The 20,370-nt window shown below is 42.0% G+C and overlaps 1 protein-coding gene across 6 annotated transcripts; it reads left to right on the plus strand.

Moving 5' to 3' along the window:
* The first annotated feature begins 1,613 nt into the window (after positions 1–1,613).
* Positions 1,614–13,082, plus strand: LOC148183338 (Golgi phosphoprotein 3-like). Of its 6 annotated transcripts, XM_088061595.1 has the most exons (5): positions 1,614–2,081; positions 8,873–9,004; positions 10,893–10,973; positions 11,367–11,567; positions 12,428–13,082. In XM_088061595.1, the coding sequence occupies exons 1-5, from the start codon at positions 1,869–1,871 to the stop codon at positions 12,428–12,430; spliced, it is 630 nt and encodes a 209-aa protein (XP_087917721.1). In that variant the 5' UTR covers positions 1,614–1,868; the 3' UTR covers positions 12,431–13,082. The 6 variants fall into 6 exon arrangements, with proteins under 6 accessions (XP_087917721.1, XP_087917723.1, XP_087917722.1 ...); XM_088061597.1 differs by having other exon boundaries at positions 11,253–13,082; XM_088061596.1 differs by having other exon boundaries at positions 11,323–13,082.
* The last annotated feature ends 7,288 nt before the right edge of the window (positions 13,083–20,370 follow it).

The following is a 20,370-nucleotide window of genomic DNA, read 5'->3' on the forward strand; positions in this document are numbered from 1 at the left end:
GAAGAGGAACAATCAATAAACATTTGTGCGAGTGATTCAGATCCTCTCGGGATCAGTTTTGTCTGTCTGCTATTCTTTTTTATCAATGGTCTTAAAGAAACTATACTGAATTATCGCCATGTCACATTAGCAGATTATGCAAGAATTGAGGGTGTGAGAAATAATGGTGCGACTTGCAAAGTGACTTGGAGCTCTTGGTAAACAAAGTGCACCTAAGTATATATTTATATTTATATAAATATTTTGTTTATATCTTAGATACATATTATACATATTATTTTTTAAAATCTATATGCTATCTCAATATGGCCAAATGCAATATCCTAATTGTGGACTGTCCTAGTTTAGGGCAAATTAGGGAGGAAAACTCCAAATGGGGATTTCCCCAGGGAAATGCCCCCTCCCCACCAACTGGTCCGGGAAAGGAAAAAAAAATTCCTTGGAGAGAAGTGGAAAAAGCTGCTTATTTAACAGAAATTGAATAATATTAAATAATAAAACCTCTCGCTGTTCGATGGGATGGCAAGTCTAGGAAGAAAAGTCCTTTTCATGTGGTGTAGCTCGGCTCGCTCAGGTTCTTATCAGTCCTTTCGGCGCTGGAAAAGTGCCGAGGCCCAGGCCCCGGTGGGGCAAAGGCGTGAGCTCCCGGGATCTGGCTGGGTGTTCAGTCCAGAGCAGGTTTGCACAGATCCAAGAAAAGGAAAAAAACAAAGGTCCAGGGAACTCCTCTGCCTCAGCTAGCTAAAGCTAACTAAAAAGCCAGAGAGAAGCTCTGTCCCGCTGTCTGTCCGTGCTGCAGACACCACAGTCCAGGAGCGGGATGTGGGGGAGTGATGTTTTTCTTTAACACAAACTGCGCGCTTCTTCTTCCCCCTCTCTTGCTCTCAAAGCCAGTCTTAAAGGTGCAGAACTTAATATATAACATAAACCAGACGATTGGGGATACCAGTATCATAAAGTCACCCCAGGACATGGACTAAAAAGGTACAGACAATCCTTGCATCTTAAGCACTTTTAATCTTTAATAAAATATGCTACCTAGAAACATATATAGGATTCAGCCTTGATAAGTAGCTTTGAGTTTTTGGCATGCCATGCTCAAAAGGGCTCAAGGTTTGAAAATATGCCTCATTGACAGCACAGACAACGGACTCAATTTACTCGATTTAAAGTCAAGATTATTGGGAGCTCTGTGTGCTCACCTGAGTTTAGTTGCTGAGTTTATATATGTAGATGCATGTATTCCTGGGGGCTGCACTAGCAATCAGACTTTGGGCTAAAAGTGAAATCTAGCAGACTTAAGGGTGTAAATAAAGCGCTTAAAAAAAAAAAAAAATTAATTTATGAGAGTGTACTACCCAGCCCCCGGATTATGCTGCGGCGGGCACCGGCTGTCCAGCCCCCCTTCCCCTCCGCCCTGAGCGTTGGATTAACCGTCCTCCACAGCTCCAGGTAATGACTAGTAACAGTCAATAACAGCTGGCACCACCCGCACTCCCTGAGGGTCTCCGTCCACAGCTCCAGCCCCATGAGGGGCTCCTCCCGTCCACGGCACTTTCCGGTCGTACCGCCCCCGCCTGCCACTACCACATCCTCCACTGACATCAGCCTGCGCCGCCATATTGGAGGAGAAATCACCTCCGCCGGCTCGGCCGCAGCAGACGGGGAACGCCGGCTCCTACCGCCACTGCCTCCGCCTCTCCTGCCTCGGCCGAATCCTGCTCCCCATGATTCCCCCCGGCCGGCCTCTGCCTCGGTGTGGATAAGGGCGGAGGCAGGAACGGCTGCCGCCTCTTCTTTTCCCCTCCCGATCTGTGGCCAAGTTCCTTTCCCCGTGGCGGGCCTTTGACCGTCCACCGCCTCCAGCCATGACTTCCTTGACCCAGCGTAGCTCCGGGCTGGTGCAGCGCCGGACAGAGGCCTCCCGCAATGCTGCCGCCGCCAAGGAGCGGGAGGTGGGAGGCGGCCCTGGGGATGAAGGCCACCGGGACGAACCCGGCGACGATGAGAAGGGCGACTCCAAGGAAACACGCCTCACCCTCATGGAAGAGGTGCTGCTCCTGGGCCTCAAGGACCGTGAGGTGCGGCCGGGCGCGCTGAGTAGGGGGTGGCTGACGGGATACCGCTTATTCGGGGGCTCATGGAGGTTGTTGATGGGGAAGGGGAACGTAAGTGGCGCTAGGGTGCGGGTGGGATAGGAGCAAAGATGCTGCTAGGTGAGCGTTGCTGTAGGATTGGGGCAGAGGCGTTGTGGGGGACGGTGGACTGTTATGTAGCTTAGCGCGTGCTGGAACAGGCTCGGGATTCAGGATGAGGTGAGGAAGGTGATTTGATGTTGAGCGGAAGGAGACCTGTAGGAGATTTTGGATTGCCCTTTGAATGCAGGGTTTGTAGAGGGGCTCTAATGTTTGTAGCACCTCAAGGAAGGCAGAATAGGGTTTGGAGGAGGAAGAGGACCTGGAGCCTCTGATAGCGTTGGTAGTTGACTTAGAGGCCCTGGTTAGACCTCTAACATTTTTGTACTCTTGTACTTACCTGTAACTCTAATGTGGAAGGCTTATGTACTCCTATGTATTTTGTCAGACACAACTTTATGGTGCTTATGGGGTTCTCAAGGTGCTTTAGTATGCTTAGTGGCCCTTTTTAATAAGACTTTCCAGACTACTGTTGTGTTAAAAATATCTTTGACTTTGGGGAGATACATTTGACAAAAATGGGCCTTGAATAATGAGTTTGTCAAAATGAGGAAATGGCATTATTATGTAATTCTGCATTTTTACTGAATTTATAGCTTAATTAGGTGACATGAAACTGTTAATAACAGTCATTGAGGAAGGTATACTTCTACCAGTGTGCTGGATTTTTTGTTTAATTTGGAAGAGGTAATTAATATAAAAAGCATGCACACCACACAAAATCCTGTCAGTTTAGTTTGATGCAATGTATGGTGAAGCATAATATACCTTTATTTATGTATTATGAGTTTTGTTAAGCAACCTGCTTTTTTTTTTTTGTGAGAAACTAATGAAGCAGTTCATTGATTTGGGTGGAAGTCTAAAACTGAGTGCAGAATAATGGAGGGAAAGCTGCTAAATTATGTTGACTCTACACTGCATCTAAAATAGATTTGATGGTTGATAAAGAATTGGTTAAAGAGTAATTTTCCTAGTTAACAGTTGTTTTTTAATGCGTGTTTGTGTATCTATATATATACTTGCCACAATAACATATTTTATTTTTCCTTTAGATTGTGTATTTTGGGCCATATTCCTGTAATCACATTTTTTTTTCAGTTGGACCTTGCCATGGCATCCTAATAAAGTCAGTAGGTATTCAGTGTTCTATCTGTTGAATCTGAAGGCTTGTGTGTATACACATTTCTCTTTCTCTACATACCTGAATAGCTGCATGAAAGTAAGTTAAGCATGACAAGACAGATATCTGTAAGGATTACCTAGGAGGTCTTTCCTTGAGGAAGGTGGTATAGACTGGATGATCATTCAGCCCTTTCCCCCCTCCCATGAGTGTGTGCTAAATCTTCTGAATTTTGCAGGCATTAGGCTATAAAGATTTCAAGGCAAGGAACAATCTGTCTGCCTAGAAAGAATATATGGTGCAAGTATACCTAGTATATCAAACATTGGGTCTAAAAATCCAGCTTTGCATTGGTGTGCATCAAAATTGTAAATCATCCAATGTTGCTAAGTGCAACAGTGGCAAACACTGCAGATAATCTAATATTTATTTGCATGTAAAAAGTAAGTGATTACAGTGGTACATATATTTGTGACTCTCTTGAGATTTTGCAGTTGAGATGTCAGACAAAAGGGATGATAATGTCTCTAGGGTAGGGATTTTATGTGCACAAACCTCAGCATGCACCATTTCTGTGCTTTGTTAGACATGATTCATTAGGGTTTGTATTTTGGTTTTGTGTCTGATTGTACTCTTTTTGTCTAACACTGTGTAAACAGCATTGTCTCCATGAGTTAAAATCTCCATGATTTGAATTTTAAAATAAAACTATAGATTAATTTTCAAATGGTTTTGTTTTTGTTCTCTGTTGTTCTTATGATAAGTTAGCAAAACTTAGGTACTTTATGCATCTGGAAATGCTTTTAATAAAATTTTTACTTCTGGTAAAATGTATTTCCCATGACATTTATGTGAGATTTTGTCATGACAGCAAGCAGAGAAAAGCAGTATAGGGTCTGTAAAGTATAATTCTGAAACTACATGAAGTGTAAGGGAAAGGCAAAGGAAAGCCAGTAAATTTAAACCTGATAATGTCCTTCCTTTTTACTGCAACAGGATAAAATAATTAGTGTTGAGTTTAAAATAAATAAAATAGTCTGAATTAGCCTAAGAACATGTTTCCTTAAAAAAAACTTTTTTTCTCAGAAAATCACTGAGAACTGCATTGATAACTTAGTTTTGAGGGGTTTCTTTTTGGTAAATTCACTTCTAATATTAATCACTGGTGAATATGGCTTAACACTGTAAATTCTATTAAAGAAGCCTTGCATGTAAGGACCTACCATTAATAATTTTTAAGTGTAGATTGCAGAACCTTTACTCATAGGAGAGAGAATTTCAGGCAAATTTAGACAGTGATGGATTGATTACTTTAGTGTTTCCAGGACACTGTTATATGAGACTCCTGCTTTCAGGATAGTGGAATGGTTGTAACAACCACAGACAAAAGTTTTGTGTTGTTGCAGTATGGGTGCAGTCATGGGAATGTCCAGCTGCCCCAAGACAAAGCACACCTCAATCCTATTTTCAGTGCTTGAACAAAATTAACTTTTTTTTTCATTTGGCCTAATTAAAGGGTAGTTTATGTATATGGGCTGGTTGTTCTTATTTTTTTACCAATGATTCTTCCATTTGTATCTTCTGTGTACATGTAACTATTTCTGTATTTCAAAGTCAAGATAGGTTTTAAGGGTTATCTGCTAAAAGATGTTCATGACAGATCTGGTGTCCTTAAAGGAACAGGAGCACTAGAACAAAAGGAGCATTTATAATTTATTTGGAAACCCTTCAGAAACATGATTGGGAAAGTGAATCATGTTCCTCTGTTTTGAATAGAGCAATAGCCTGTTGCTATAGGAATAAAAAATATTTACTGAAATACTTACAAAGCAATACTTTGCTGTGTTAGGTTAAAAATAATATTGCAGTAGGGCCGGTCAAAGCCATAGCAAAATGGAAGCTATTCTGTAGAACTACTGAAGCTTCTGAGGTCACCTCTCCCAAAAGAACAAAGTGGCAAATATTGTTAGCTGATTTACAAACAACAGCTGACATGGGTACAGGTCACTTTTTTCATTACAGTTCTTCCAGACATCTTGTAACTCAGTCCCATAGAAAACTGAGAGATTGCTAGGTTCTCTGTAGTTGTCACTCCATTTAAGTTTTTTATACATGTAGGGGGTTTTATGGTTGGTTTGTTGTTTCATTTTTTGTGTGTTTTTGTTTTGTGGTTTTTTTTGAGCTCTCATTCAGTACAAGTTGTGAATCTATTAAAATACAGTAATGCAAACAGCTGATCTTGTCCTCTAAACAGTGTGCCACAACTAAGCAAATTGAAGCAGCTAGAGGCACAACACCTTCTTCTGTAGTTCAGATAATTATATTAAGATAAAATACTTATTTGATCTGTAACTAATTCCTTATTTGCTGAAAGAAAACTCATATAATGTGCACTGAAATAATTGTCATGTACTGCAGTCTGCTGAAACAGTAAATATTTCTAGTTGTATTTACACTTTCACTGGCGAAAATGAAAATGTCCTTTGTGAGAGTGAAGTAATGTTAATTCACTTCAGTACAGAAATTCTCTCGGACCGTAGCTACTCATGTTTGGCTTTTAGAAACTTCATTTATTGCTGAAGATTTAGTGTTACAGCATCGTTTTTTTGTCATGTGAAGGTCTCCAGTTTATGATTCTTTTCATTGTATTGAAATATGTCATTAGGGAGCTAGTTTGCCTGCTTCAGATGTGCTGTTTTGTGTTGATTAGATTAATGCTAAAATGTAGTTTCTTTATTCTTGCAAAATCAGTGTAGCTGGATTTCTTACTGAATTTTATATTTTAATCCTGAAGAGATTTTTTGGAAAGTTGAAATAGGAATTTTGAAAACATTCAAAATACGAGTGGTATTTTCCCTGATTTTAAGATTTGCCTTTGTGAAATTCATATTAGGATTCAGAAGTCTGTGACTTTTTTTTTTCTTGTGTAACAAACAAGTTTTCAGAAGGCATCTTTGTATCTTTTTTTCTCTTCCTTCTCTCTTCCCTCCCTCCCCTTAAAAAAGTTTCAGTAGCAGCCTGAATGTCAACTCAAAAGCTCCCAAGTTGTTTTTTTTTAATTTCTGAGACAAATGAGTGAAACATGAAAAGGCATCCACTGGAAATTTGCATTTCAGTTGAAGAATGGTGTATGAATGTGTTGAAACTTTAAAAAAGTCTTCTAAGATCATAGAGTCCAGCTGTTAAACTAACACTGCCAAGTCCACCACTAAAGCATGTCCCTAAGTCCCACATTTATATGTCTTTTAAATACCTCCAGGGATGGTGATTTGACCACTTCCCATTCTTAAAAATGAGATTCACTTAATAAATTATAAAAAGAATTTAATATAAATAAAAGACAATTAGGAGACATAAGAAATAAAGCAAAGGGTTAAAACGGCCGGGTGCCCTGGCGCCTTGCCAGGAACACACCTGGTATCTTAGGGATACCCCTTTTATCCCATCCTTGCTGTGAGGGGTTAATGCATATTCAAGCATGTCCCCTCCCTGGTTCCGCCTTCTTGGATCATGCTCTTGCACAGTCTCATTTTCTGCTGGTCAGCGTAATTTTTTTGCTGGTCATCATTATTCTAGCTGGTCAGCATTCTTTTGGAGTCTGGTTTCCTTTTTTCTGCAGATGGTCAGTTGTTGATAAGGGTCTGGGCCCCTCATCCTTCTTCTGAGGGCAGCTGAGCTTATCTTTCCCCCCTGCCCACGTCCTGGTACCGGCTTTTTGATAACAGTTTGCTCTCCATTTCCTGCTGCTGATAATAGCCTGTTTTCCACAGCTTGATCCTCCCATTGTCTTGCCTTGTCCGGATGAAACATATCCTTACCATTCAGAATTCCTATCTAAGCCTATAACTTGCTAAGAGAGAAAAGAATATAGTGAAAGCAAGTAATATATATTGATCAGAATAATTGTGAAAAGCCAATATTTACAACATGAATTCACAACACCATGACAAAATGTTCAGGGCCTAATAACAACAAAGTATGGAATATCTGTGATGAAATTTTTTTTCTTTTATAGTATAGGCCTTTTTGGTCCTTTTTTAAATTTCATGTCCATACCTAAATTACAGGCTAGCAGAAGGTAGGAGGTATGTGCTACAAGATGCAGTGAAGTTCCTCTTTGCTGCTGAGTAAATCCTGCTTTTGTGCTCTTTGGAGAACAACATGCTGATTTTGAAGCAGCAATTTGGATACAAGTTGACTTTGTGTTGAAATGGTGTTTATATTTCATGGTTCTGTATGCAGCTAATGTGGTTATCTAGCATGGCTAATCTGTAACCTATATTATCCATGGATAACTGAGTATAGTGTAATCCCTTCTTTCATGTCAAGCTGTCTAGTGTAAGACAAAAGCAAAAAACAATGTTAAAGCCTTTTTAGTGATACTTCTCAGTATTTTAAGCACTCTTAAAAAAAACAAAGCTATAACCTTTTCCTCTCCTGTAGCGAGCTGTTTTTATAAAACATTCTGCATGAAGTATAGCTGAGAAAGTATTGCTGTTAATTGCTAGAAGTGGAACTAAAAGTTAACAGAATTTTATGTTAAAGAATAAGTGATGTTATTTTAGGTATTCTTTGACCTTAAAGTAGTTGAATTACTGCAGCATTTATCTCAGCTACTTAAGCTTCACAGTAACAGGCCACCTTTGCAATGCTAAATTGACCAGGCTAAATGTTACAGATAGTATATTCAAGAATGACTTTGCTAATCACAGAGCAAATAATTACTAGAGCACATAATTTGTTTTGCATTACTGGGGAAATCATAGTGTGAAAAACGAAGTTCACTCCTGTAAAATTTTAAAAAAGTTTAATAAAGACAATAAGAGACATAAAGCAAAGAGTTATGGCCGGGTGCCTTGGCGCGCTGCCAAGAGCACACCTGGTATCTCAGGGATACCCCTTTTATCCCATCCTTGCTGTGAGGGGTTAATGCATATTCAAGCATGTCCCCTCCCTGGTTCCGCCTTCTTGGATCATGCTCTTGCACAGTCTCATTTTCTGCTGGTCAGCATAATTTTTTTGCTGGTCATCATTATTCTAGCTGGTCAGCATTATTTTGGAGTTTTTGGTTTCCTTTTTTTTTTCTGCAGATGGTCACTTGTTGATAAGAGTCCAGGCCCCTCATCCTTCCTCTGAGAGCAGACGGGCTTCATATCTTTCCCCCCCCCCCCCGCCAACGTCCTGGTACCGGCTTTTTGATAACAGTTTGCTCTCCATTTCCTGCTGCTGATAATAGCCTGTTTTCCACAGCTTGATCCTCCCATTGTCTTGCCTTGTCCGGATGAAACATATTCTTACCATTCAGAATTCCTATCTAAGCCTATAACTTGCTAAGAGAGAAAATATAGTGAAAGCATATAATATATATTTATCAGAATAATTGTGAAAAGCCAATATTTACAACATGAATTCACAACAGTATCTATAACAAATGGTAGTTGACTAGTGATGCTAGTGTATGAGGGCCAGAGATCTATTTAGAGAATGCAGTAAGCCTCTTTTTCTATTTGTTTTCAGGTGAAAATGGAAATATCTTACTGCCTTTCATTCTTCACAGGGTTACACATCGTTTTGGAATGATTGCATCTCTTCTGGATTGCGTGGCTGTATGTTAATTGAATTGGCATTGCGAGGGCGTCTTCAGTTAGAGGCTTGTGGAATGAGACGTAAAAGTCTGTTGACAAGAAAGGTAAGTGGAGGAAAATGGTCACATTTACTTTTGTTTCATGCTTCAGGCAATACAGTAACTATAAATTAAGGGTGATTGTAAGAAATATACTTTTATTTTTTCTTTATATGGGTGTTGGAGGTTAGGATTTTTTCCTTCTTTTTCTTTCTGTCGTGGAATTTTGTCCCATTTGTTGCTAAGATACAATAATGACCAGTACTTAAGAGAGACAAAAGATGTAGCCAAGGGGGAGGGGCAGGAGTGCAGCTGGAGGCACTATCTTAGGTGGGGGGCTTTTTCTTGGGAAGGGCAGAGTTGCCACGAGATTTTGGCTGGGGGGTGAGGAGCTGGGCTCGCCTTCTCTCTCGCTCTCTTGCTCTCACTCTCGGGATTGAAGGGGAGACAGGCTGTGGTCGCTGTGGGAAGAATTCGCCACCACTGCGGGGTTCCGTCTCCTACTGTCTTCTACCGTGCGTGAAGCTCTGTTCATAGCAGCGGTCGTTGGACTGGGACCTTATTAACACCCTACCTCACTGGAAAGGACCCTCACCATCTACTCAGGTGCTTCAGGGGAAAACCCGGGACTCCTCCTCCCTCCAAGGGAGCTCCTCCTGACCGTGTTCAGGAGCTGGGCTGCTGCTGCCCCCAGCCCCTCCGTTTCTCTGACACTGCTATGGGCTTTTCACTACACTGTAACTCCTCACCCCCTGACTCTTGGGACACCCTGCCGCTCCTGCTACAGCTGAGGAGTTTTTGTTATATTTTGTTTGCCACTCTGGGGTATGCTCACCTCTGCCGTTCCAGCTTGCTGCTTCCGAAGTTCCTGCTACAGCTCATTTTGCTATCTGGAGGGGCACTGGGACCGGCTGCCCCTGTGAGGTTGTAAAGGAAGCCACTTTTTAGTATCTTTCACTGGCTGCACCCGCCATTACCCACGTGAAGAAGCAACTGAGCTTGCACCACAGCGCCCTCTGCAGCTGCAGAAGAATTATTGCACCTTCCCTGCCCAGCCGAGAGCCAACAGCACCCCTGTCGGCTGTGACCACAACTGCACCAAAAGGGAAGGTGCTTGACAGCTGAGAGGCTATTGGTTTTGTTTCTGTTTTTTATTGTTGCTGCCATTGTTGTTGTTTGTTTGCCTTGTTATACATATACATACTAGCAAAGAACTGTTATTCCTTTTCCCATATCTTTTCCTGAAAGCCCCTTAATTTCAAAGTTATAATAATTTGGAAAAAGGGGGTCTTATTTTTCATTCCAAGGGAGGTTCCTACCTTCCTTGGCAGACACCTATCTTTCAAACCAAGACAATGTGGATAGGGATTCTGAGTAGTGACCTAAGATAGGTGCAGAGTTATTATCTAAAAAGTTTTAATGGTGAGCTGAAGTACCTTGTAAAATCTCCTACATTTGTTCTCTGTTCCTGTTCTCTTGATGTGTTCATGCTGAACACAGTTGGCAGTGGCTCTGGCCAGGGTGTGGTGGCAGCATTTGCTGCTGAGAAGCCAGTAGCACTAGTTGTAATCTGCTGAAAGAACTGGATTTTACAATGTTCATGAGATGTTGGTTGGGGCTGAGAGAGATGGCTGAGAGACTTGGGTGTATCGTGCAAGTAACCAGTTTAATACTGGTGTACACAGTGTTGCAATTAGTGCTTGCAGTGCATGTGTTGGGGTTTAGGAGTTCTCCTTTTGTTTCTTTCTCTTTGAGGATTTTCTCCCATCTTTTGTTGCTAAGAGACAATAATGACTGAGTACTTAAGAGATACAAGAAGTTTCCTCAGGAAGTGTGCAGCTGGCTGCCCTCTTATCTGGGAGGTTTCTCGTGGAGGGGCAGAGATACCGCAAGAATTGGGCTGGGGAAAAGGGGTTGGGTGCAGCTCCCACCTCTCTCTTGCTCTTGACTTCAGAGGAGGACCGTTGGAGCTGCTGCCTGGGGGGGAATTCACTACCACCGCAGGAGCCCAGTCAGGTCCTTCTTCTGCCATGGGGTGAGTTTTTGCTCATGAGAGCAACCACTGAACTGGGACCTTATTAACACCTTACCTCACTAAAAAAAAAAGGAATTTCACCATCTGCTCAGGTGCCTCAGGGGAAAACCCTGGGATCCCCGAGCCCCCTACCCCTCCAAGGGAGCCTCTCACTTGGTCGTGTTCAGGAACCCAGTGGCAACTGCACAGCCCCTGCCATTTTCTCTGCCACTGCTCCGAGGTTTCTTTGCTACACTGTAATTCACACCCCCTGCCTGACCAAATGCCCTACGGTTCCAGCTACAGCTGCCGAGATTCTGATACATCTAATCTACCCAATCTGGAACTTTGCTCATCCCTGCCTTCCCAGCTTGCTACTCCGAGGTTCCTGCTATAGCTCCTTTTGCTATCCAGAGGGGCCACTGGGATCAGCTGTCTCTGGGCATTCATAAAAGAAGCCCCTTCTCCATCCCTTTCTGCTGGCTGTGTCCACCATTGTCCACATGGAGAAAAGATTGCTGGACTCGTGCCACAGCACCCCCCTGCAGCTGCGGGGGAATCATCGCACCTGCCCTGCACACTGGGAGCCTGCCAGCGCCCCTGCCGGCTGCAACTGTAAGTACACCAAAGAGGAAACTGCCTGCAGCCAAGAAGGCTGTTACTGGGTTTCTGGTTCTGTTTGTTGTTGCTGCCATAGTTGCTGTCATAGTTGCTGTTGTTTGTTTGCCTTGTTATACATACTAGTAAAGAACTGTTATTCCTTTTCCCATATCTTTGCCTTAAAACTCCTTAATTTTGAAGTTATAATAATAATTTGGTGGGAGGGAGGTCATATTCTCCTTTCCAAGGGAAGTTCCCACCTTCCTTAGGAGACACCTGTCTTTCAAACCAAGACAACATGGAAAGGAAGCAATCATTGTTCCAAAACTAACTGTATCTAGTTTAAGCATGTGACCATTGTATTAACTTTGTTGTACTCACTGACCTTTAAGATGGGCAAATTTTTGAGGTTCTTTACTGAATTATGCTGAATATTTGAGGTACATTAGTTTATTACTTTTGGCACTGGAAGTTTTTTCTTACTACAAAATGTGCAAAGTCACACTGAAGAATTTTTACTTTATCATCATTAGACAATACCTATAAAATATGTTTATTGAAAACATGGTCAAATGTTGTCTATCCATGAGAAATAAATTCTCATTTATGATACATTTCCCTTTCAATATTATCCCTTGCTAATTTCCCCAAGCTTCTCCCAGCTTCTTCCTCTTCTGAACAACTGAACTCTGTTTAGACAAACAGCTCCAAATTTTTTAGCTTAATTTAAGCACATTCAGCATTGATTAGTGTGATAAATGTAACCTTGGATAAAAATTTGTGAAAGAATAAATAAGTATATAACTGTATTTGTAACAATGTAAAAATTATATAAAATATAGTGTGGCCTAAGGATTTCTCCCCAAACCCAGCAGTAACTACCCATTCAGGCAGTAACGACCCTAGGCGACATTTATCAGCCTGAAAGAAAGAGCAGGACACGGACAATCAGGCTAAACAATGAGAGGAGCCAGGCTGAGATGCCCATCGGCTCCACACCGCACCTGGACACTCCACCCTGCAAGCCCCGACTGAAGATGCAATCAGGCCAAACAATGAGAGGAGCCCAGCCGAGATACCCATCGGCTCCGCACCGGACCTGGACACTCCACCCTGAGAGTCCAACCGAAGATACAATTGGGAAGCACTCAGAACCTTTCACATGTGAAAGGACTCTGCCCAGTCGTCTATTGATTCAGTTCCACGGTTCCAGGAAATTCATTCAACCAACCATCTAGACTCTTTGTTGAACAGTAACTGCTCAGAGTTTTGGCCTCAGGACACAAAATCCCTATAAAAACCCCGGACAGTCTACCCTCCTTCGTGGATTTGGGTAAATCTGTACCTCTGGGTATAGACCCCTGTCCACCCAGCGCTGCGCTGATTTATTTTATTGTGGTTTTTTTCTCTCGTTGTTTGTGATTGAAATTGTTTTATAATAAATCGCTTTTTATATTAACCCTATTTTGCCATTGCATTTATAACATTAGTTTGCACTTTTTTTTTTTTTTTTTTACCTCCAAATCTTTTGGTTCCTTAGGCATTCAATCAAGTTCTTTAGCAGTTATTTTCATATTACACAAACATTGTCGTCTAGCTAACTGAAATTTTAACTGTCTTTTTAGGAAAATGGAAAAATAACTTGTGCATATCCTCAATAAAGAATACAAGCAAAATTACTGTTTTCCTTTTTTTTAGTTTTAGCATGTGATTTTTGGGGATGGGCTGGTGTGTTTGTTTCAATTTTTGTCTTCTTTGTTTAAGGAGAATTAAAAGGTACACAATATTAAATGCTTTGTTTTTTCTGCTGTCGAAAGGCAATCAAGGGATTTATTTTTTTCAGGCAGGAGGGTTCTATGAAAAAGGATTAATATAAAATTCAAATGAAGACTAGTTTCTGCTTAAGGAATTTCATGCAAATGAAAACCAGAACTACTGATATATATGATGTTCCTTTTCTCCTTTCCCCATCTCTCTCAGTTTAGAAATCCTTCTCATGAATGACTGTTGTTTTATACCTTATATGAAGTCTTGTATTAATACTACATTTTAAGTCTCATTTATGTGTTTGCAAGATTTAATTGTCTCAACTCTACCAAGTGTCCCCCTCATCTCCCTTTTCAGGCTTTGCTCCCCTTTCCCTCAGATCTCTGTGAATTAAATACTGTGCTTAGTGAGTGGAATGAGCTGTTTAGTTGCATCCAAGGTTGTGATTCAGTGAGGTAGTTTTAGTGGCAATAGTATTTTTATATAGCTTCTGTCCCTCAGGCTAGCCCTTCTCCCTCCTCATCCCTGCTCCATTCTGGGACTTTGTGGAAAGGTAAAATTTCATTAAAAGTAAAGCTTTGATTTTTGACTTGAAACCCCGTATCTTCAAACTATGATCTGAAGGGAGGGAGTTTTTGTTTTAGCCACATTAGCCTGTCTTGCAGCTGAGAAGGCTAGTCCTGTCTTCGCGAAGAGGTTTATTATTGGAATCTCTCTTGGGTTGTTACTAGTGTTTGTGCAACACTTTCAGGTAACCACTCTGACTAAAAACTAATTCACTTCTTTGATTAGTTTAGTTTTTATCTGAATCACTTCCTTGATCTTGTCATCACATAGGGCACAAGTGAGACTGCTGGCACAAGTGATAAGGTGAGGACAAGAAAGGGTAGAACTAATTCTTTGGGAAGTAGTACAGATTTATAACCAGCTAATTATGGCCTTGGTCACACAGCTGACTTAAAAGATTGCTAGCTACAAAGATTTCCACTTAAAACATTGAGTAGATATTTGCTGATTACTTTTTGCAGTTTCTAAGACACAACTTCACAAGTGATCAAGATGCATTAAATCCATGCTTGAATACCATAGAGAGACAAATGAGAATGAGAAACTGGCAGACAAGGATATGATGAATGTTAGTGAAACGTTTGAGTCAGTATGACATATTTTATGTTGCAACATCCTTGTACATTTGGCTTCAGAGTATGTAATCATTGCATAATTTTGTAGCTCTGTCTACTGGTACCACTTTTAGAAACAAATAATGAGGTATATGTGTAAATTAATTTCTAACACTAGTGGTTATTCAAGATAGAAAATGGTACTTTATGCTGCCTTACAGTCTCAGAAAGCAAACCCAGTAATTAGAGTTCTTAAAAGAAATCCCAATAAATTCTTGGCAGATTAACTTCAGTATTTTATAGATGACAATTCTGAGTCATTAATGCATTAGTGGATTTTTGTGTTAAAACTAAATAATAAAGTTTACTTAAAAATCAATGCTAGAGATGCTTCATCTTTAGCATGGCTTAATTGCAAAGCTTCTATTGGGCAGGAACATCTTCCAATAAACCAGGTTGCTCAGGACCCCATCCAACTTGGCCTTGAACACTTCCAAGGCTGGGTCATCCACAACCTCTGTGGGCAACCTGTTCCAGTGCCTCACCACCTGTCGTGGTTTTAAACCAATAACTAAGAAAATTACTTATTTCTTGCTGTGAGATATGGATTAGAACAAGAGCAAAACAGGCATAAAACTTAAAAGGAAAAAAAAGAAAAGTTTATTCACAAACTACAATAAGAACACCAGAATAAACTTCCAGAAAAACCTTTTCATCCCCAGTCTACCCACTATTCCCTTGTTCACATGACAAAAGAGACAAAAACTTTGGAACTTTGATGGTTAAAACAGTCCCAATTCTTGCTACAGTCTTTTCACCAGTCTTTATAGAGAAACAGAAGTTTCTTCCTGTTAATTTATGGAGTTTCTCACAAGAAAAACTATTTTTGTTATAGTTTTCCATTGCTCTAATGTTAGCTGCCCAGAGCTGCTGTTATTAGAGCCCACTCCTCCCATTTTCACATCACTCTCAAGTGTCTATGGGCCATGAGTCTAGGGATGGGATTTTTAAGGATAAGTTATTCAAAGGCAAAAAGTCTTCTTCATCTGTTTCTGTGAGCTTCACTAGAAAACAGTTTTCTCATTGCCTCTCAAGGCTTCAAATCTTCCAGCACTTCACTGTACCATAATTACTCTACTTTCTTACTCAAAATTTACACTTTGAACACTCTATTCCTCCCTATTTACTGTCATGAATTAAAGGAGTGTTTTCGAGACCTTATTGTCCATTTCCATAGTTTTAACAGAAAGATATTTCAGCTTAATTAATGCATCTTCTTAATTCTCTACCTTTTCTGAAGCTTCTTTTCTTTCCTGTCACTGGTAGTTTATAAAGTCTCTTTTCATGTTGATCACTCTCTTTTTCTCTGTCTGGATAAAAAGATTAATCCGCAAGTCTCATCTGGGTAATGAAAGAGTTAAAATCTTGCCCAGGCTGTTGTAGGTAGTTCTGTGGCCTCGGCCGGTGCAGGAGCTGGAGCCGTCTGCGATGGAAAGCTCCTCATGGCTGCTCTGGAGAGTGCAGTCGCCGCGCCCAGCCCGCTGCAGGCCCAGAGCCTCTCTCTCTCCTTCTTCACTCAGCAGTCTCCAGTGAATCCAGCCACAGCAAAAAACCTGCAGCCGAGCCAGAGATCGGCTCGGCCCGGCCCAGCCGTAGCCCGGAGAAAACCCCCTCCACAGGACCCGCATCTCCTGGCCGGGAGACGCTGGGCCCAGCCCAGTCCCCGCCCGGCCGCATGGCCTGGGCAGGGAACGGGAGGCCTAGAGCTCTGCCGCCCTTCCCAGCCAGGAAACAAAGAGAACCAAGAGAGCTCTGGTTTTACACTTTAAGGTAGGGTTCACAAGTTGATCCCACTTTTCAATGGCCTAAACTGCTGTCAATTCTCAGCAATGACCGATAATTGGTCAGGAGAAAAGACGCCAGGCAGTTCCCAGCAACTTAAACTTTCTTAAAGGTAAAGTAACTCCATGACACCACCCTTACAGGAAAGAATTTCTTCCTAATTTCTAATCTAAACCTACCCTCTTTCAGTTTAATCTATGCCCTCTTGTCCTACCACTACATGCCCTTATAAAAAGTCCCTCTCCAGCTCTCTTGTAGGTTCCTTTCAGGTATTGAAAGGCTGCAATTAGGTCTCCCCAGAGCTGCCTCTTCTCCAGACCAAATTATCAGCCTCTCCTCATAGGAGAGGTGCTCCATCCCTCTAATCATCTTCATGGCCCTCCTCTGGTCTCACTTCAACAGGTCTATGTACTTCCTGCACTGGGGACCCTGTAGCTGGATACAGTATGCCAGGTGTGGTCTCATGATAGCAGAGGGGCAGAATCTCCTCCCTTGCACTTCTGCCAACATTGCTTTTGGTGCAGCTCAGGATACAATTGGCTTTCTGGGCTGCCAGCGCACACTGACAGTTCATGTCCAGCCTCTCATCCACCGGCACCCCCAAGTCCTTCTCAGCAGGGCTGCCCTTGATCCCTTCATCCTCAACCCTGTATTGATACTGGGGATTGCCCTAAGCCAGGTGCAGCATCTTGCACTTGGTCTTGTTAAATCTCATGAGATTCCTATGGACCCACTTCTTGAGTTTTTGTCCACATCCCTCTGGATGGCCCCCAACCTTCAGGAATATCAACTGCACCCTCATCTTGGTGTCATCTACAAACTTGCTGAGGGTGTTCTTGATCCCTTTGTCTGTGTCATTAATGAAGACATTGAATAGCACTTGGTCCCAATACAGACCCCTTGAGGGACACCACTTACTCCCAGTGTCCATCAGACATGTCCATCTCTGAGCTGTTGACCACTACCCTCTGGATGCAACCATCCAACCAATTCCTTATCCACTGAACAGCCCACCCATTGAATCCTTCTTTCTCCAATTTAGAGCAAAGGATGTGGGAGACCATGTCAAAAGCTTTACAGAAGTCCAGATAAAGGACAGCTGTAGCCCTTTCCTTTTCCACTGCTGTAGTTCATTGTAGAAGACCACTGGGTTGTTCAGACAGGACTTGTCCTTGGTGAAGCTGTGCTGCTTGTCCTGAATCACCTCCTTGTCCCCCACATGCCTTAGCATAGCTTCTAGGAGAATCTGTGCCGTGATCTTCCCAGGCACAGGGGTGAGGCTGACAGGCTAGTAGTTTTCCAGGGTGTCACACTATATTGGGAACAGTGAGGCACTACGACACGGACTCTCTTGTGAGCTGAACAGGAGAGCAAGGTTTATTACCTCAGATCTTTTATAGACCAATACGCAGAAGTCCAGAAAGGTAAAACCCTTATTGGTCAGTGAACTAACACATCACCATCATTGGTCAGTGGGGTTCACCACCCTTCGACTTTCTCTTGCAAGAAAACAAGAAACTGACAAACAACACCTGCAAGGCTGTCTTCTATCTCTGAGGATTGTTTTGATTCCTCCTTATGATTTCCCAGGCCGCTTTCTCAGGTGAGTCTGAGAAAGTTATGTGGCTTGCTTTTCCACAGGCACTGTGCTCCCTGCTTACTGCTTGCATTTAGCATCCATACCAGGGTCTTCCTTTCTATCTTTTTTAAAGATGGGCACAATGCTTCCTTTTTTCCTGTCACCCAGGACTTCACTTGACTGCCATGATTTTTAGAATATCATGTAGCTTGACAACTACATCAGCTAATTCCCTCAGGATTCTGGTTCATCACATCAGGTCCCATAGACTTATGTTCAATCAGGTTCCTCAGGTGGTCGTTAACCAGATCTTACTGCTGCTGAGGCTGGAAATGGGAATAGGGAATTTACAGTTGCTTCCAAATTTAAGGCAACAGTTGTCTTGGATGTCCAATTTAAACCTTGCACAAAGGCACACACCAGGTGCTCTTTGCTTCTTGAAAAGAGTAATAAGTTAGTTACAGTAAAAACCAAGCACACATGAGTATTTACATGTTGATCTTGCAGAAATGTATCCAAGGTGTGTGCTTGTAATACAAGCCTACAAAGCATGATGAGTCAACCTGTGAAAAGGAAGGAAAACAGGAGTGTCATCTCCCAGTAATACATACACTTGCTACAGCTTCTTCAGCCAATATTGCTCCAGACTTGGTAACTTGACATGGAGTAATTAACCACAGCTTGAAGAGCTGTGGCTTGCACTTTTTCAGATCAAACTGAAATTCGGTATTGGGTTTGTAAGACCAATAACAGTTCCAATGCTATCCCCCTAGATGAGGCACGGGAAATCATCGAACATACCTGAAATACAAGAAGCCAAAAATATGATTAAAAGAGGATGTAAAATAAGGGGAGAAGTCAGAGTATAGGACCATACTGTATTGTCAGGGGTGTTGCAAATGAGTGGTACAGCTGTCTCAATTGTCTGGGGGGGTAACTATCATCTATTTCAGGCCATGCTTTTGGGCAGAGCCATTGTAGCTAGGAAAGCAGCCAGGGGGTCCCAGCATTCAGATCTGGGACATCCTGGAATGTGGGGAGTCACCATCACAGTCTCCCCAGTCTCCAACTTTTTTTCTCACCATGACATGGTTGTTCCTGGATCCTACTGACTGTGCCAAATGTTTGAATCAACATAGGCAGAATAAGCACAAACTCATGGCTGAAACACAAAGAGTAAATTATTTTTTGTTACCTTACTAACCAGAGGATCCTCAAAGGAACACATAGGCAGGGGTAAACAAGAGGGGATGAAGGCAGCATTAAGCTCCATTCCTTCTAACAGTCACCTTGTCATGGATGGACATGAAGTTATTCAAGCAGGACCTGCTTTTCCTAAACCCATGCTGGCTGGGCCTGGTCCCTTGATTGTCCTATATGTGCTGCATGATGGCACTCAAGATGATCTGCTCTGCAACCTTTGCTGGCACTGAGTTCAGGCTGTCAGGCCTGTAGCTCCCCAGATCCTTCTTCCAGCCTTTCTTCTAGATGGGAATCACATTTGTTAACTTTCAGTCAACTGGAACCTCCTGGTTGGCCAGGACTGGTGGTAAATGATTGAAAGTGTCTTGGTGAACCAGTCAGCTCCCTCTATACCCTTGGATGGATCCCATCTGGTCCCATAGACTTGTGTGTGTCCAAGTGGTGTAGCAGGTTGGTGACCATTTCCCCTTAGATTATGGGGTTTTCATTCTGCTCCCCATCCCTGTCTTCCAGCTTAGGGGGCTGGGTACCTGCAGACCAACTGGTCTTACTGTTAAAGACTGAGGCAAAGAAGACATTAAGCACCTCAGCCTTATCCTTTGTTGCTATGTTTCTCCCTTGTTAGTGTTCAGGAACACACATAATCATGAATGATTATATGAAGGTGCTTTATTGAAGAGCTCTGGGTGTCAGGGGTACACATACCCAAATCTGACCCGATTTGGTTTTGAGTTGAACATATTTTATACTCTATCGTTATACAACTTACATATTAATTATTAAACTTACATTGTTCTATTGTAAGCATTGTTTTTACCCAAGCATGGATTTCTCATGATCCCCCCTAGCTCCCTAACATTGTTCCTCATGTTCTTTAAACTATAATTATATCTAATCACATCTAACAATTGTATCATTTATCATATACTGACTACACAGGTGCAGTTTGACCTGATCTTTAGCAAGCACAAGGCCTAACATTTCTCAGGGCCTACTTTTCCCAGGGCTTTCCAAACCTAACTTTCTTTCTAAGTCTCTGAATTTTCTAAGATTTTAGAACCTTTTACTATCACCCTCATCCAATAAAGGAGATTTTCCTTGGCCCTTCTTTTGTTGACAGTGTATTTATAGAAACATTTCTATTGTCTTATGGCAGTAGCCAGATTAAGTTCTAGTTGGGCTTTGGCACTTCTAATTTTTTCCCTGCACAACCTCACGACATCCTTGTAGTTCTGCAGAGCTGCCTCCCCCTTCTTCCTAAGGTCATAAACTCTTGTCGCTCTATTGGGAACGGCGAGAAGAACGA

This window comes from Pseudopodoces humilis, chromosome 12, assembly GCF_049639895.1.
Source record: "Pseudopodoces humilis isolate 2021_Gansu_Grassland_sample_001 chromosome 12, ASM4963989v1, whole genome shotgun sequence".
NCBI classification, from domain to species: domain Eukaryota; kingdom Metazoa; phylum Chordata; class Aves; order Passeriformes; family Paridae; genus Pseudopodoces; species Pseudopodoces humilis.

Bases quoted from the DNA above. Each gene is read 5' to 3' on its own strand.
- LOC148183338 (XM_088061594.1), top strand. From the start codon at position 1,869: ATGACTTCCTTGACCCAGCGTAGCTCCGGGCTGGTGCAGCGCCGGACA. The intron at 2,082-8,872 runs GTGCGGCCGGGC...CATTCTTCACAG, and splicing joins TGGGCCTCAAGGACCGTGAG to GGTTACACATCGTTTTGGAA. The intron at 10,974-11,366 runs GTGAGTTTTTGC...TTTGCTATCCAG, and splicing joins GGTCCTTCTTCTGCCATGGG to AGGGGCCACTGGGATCAGCT.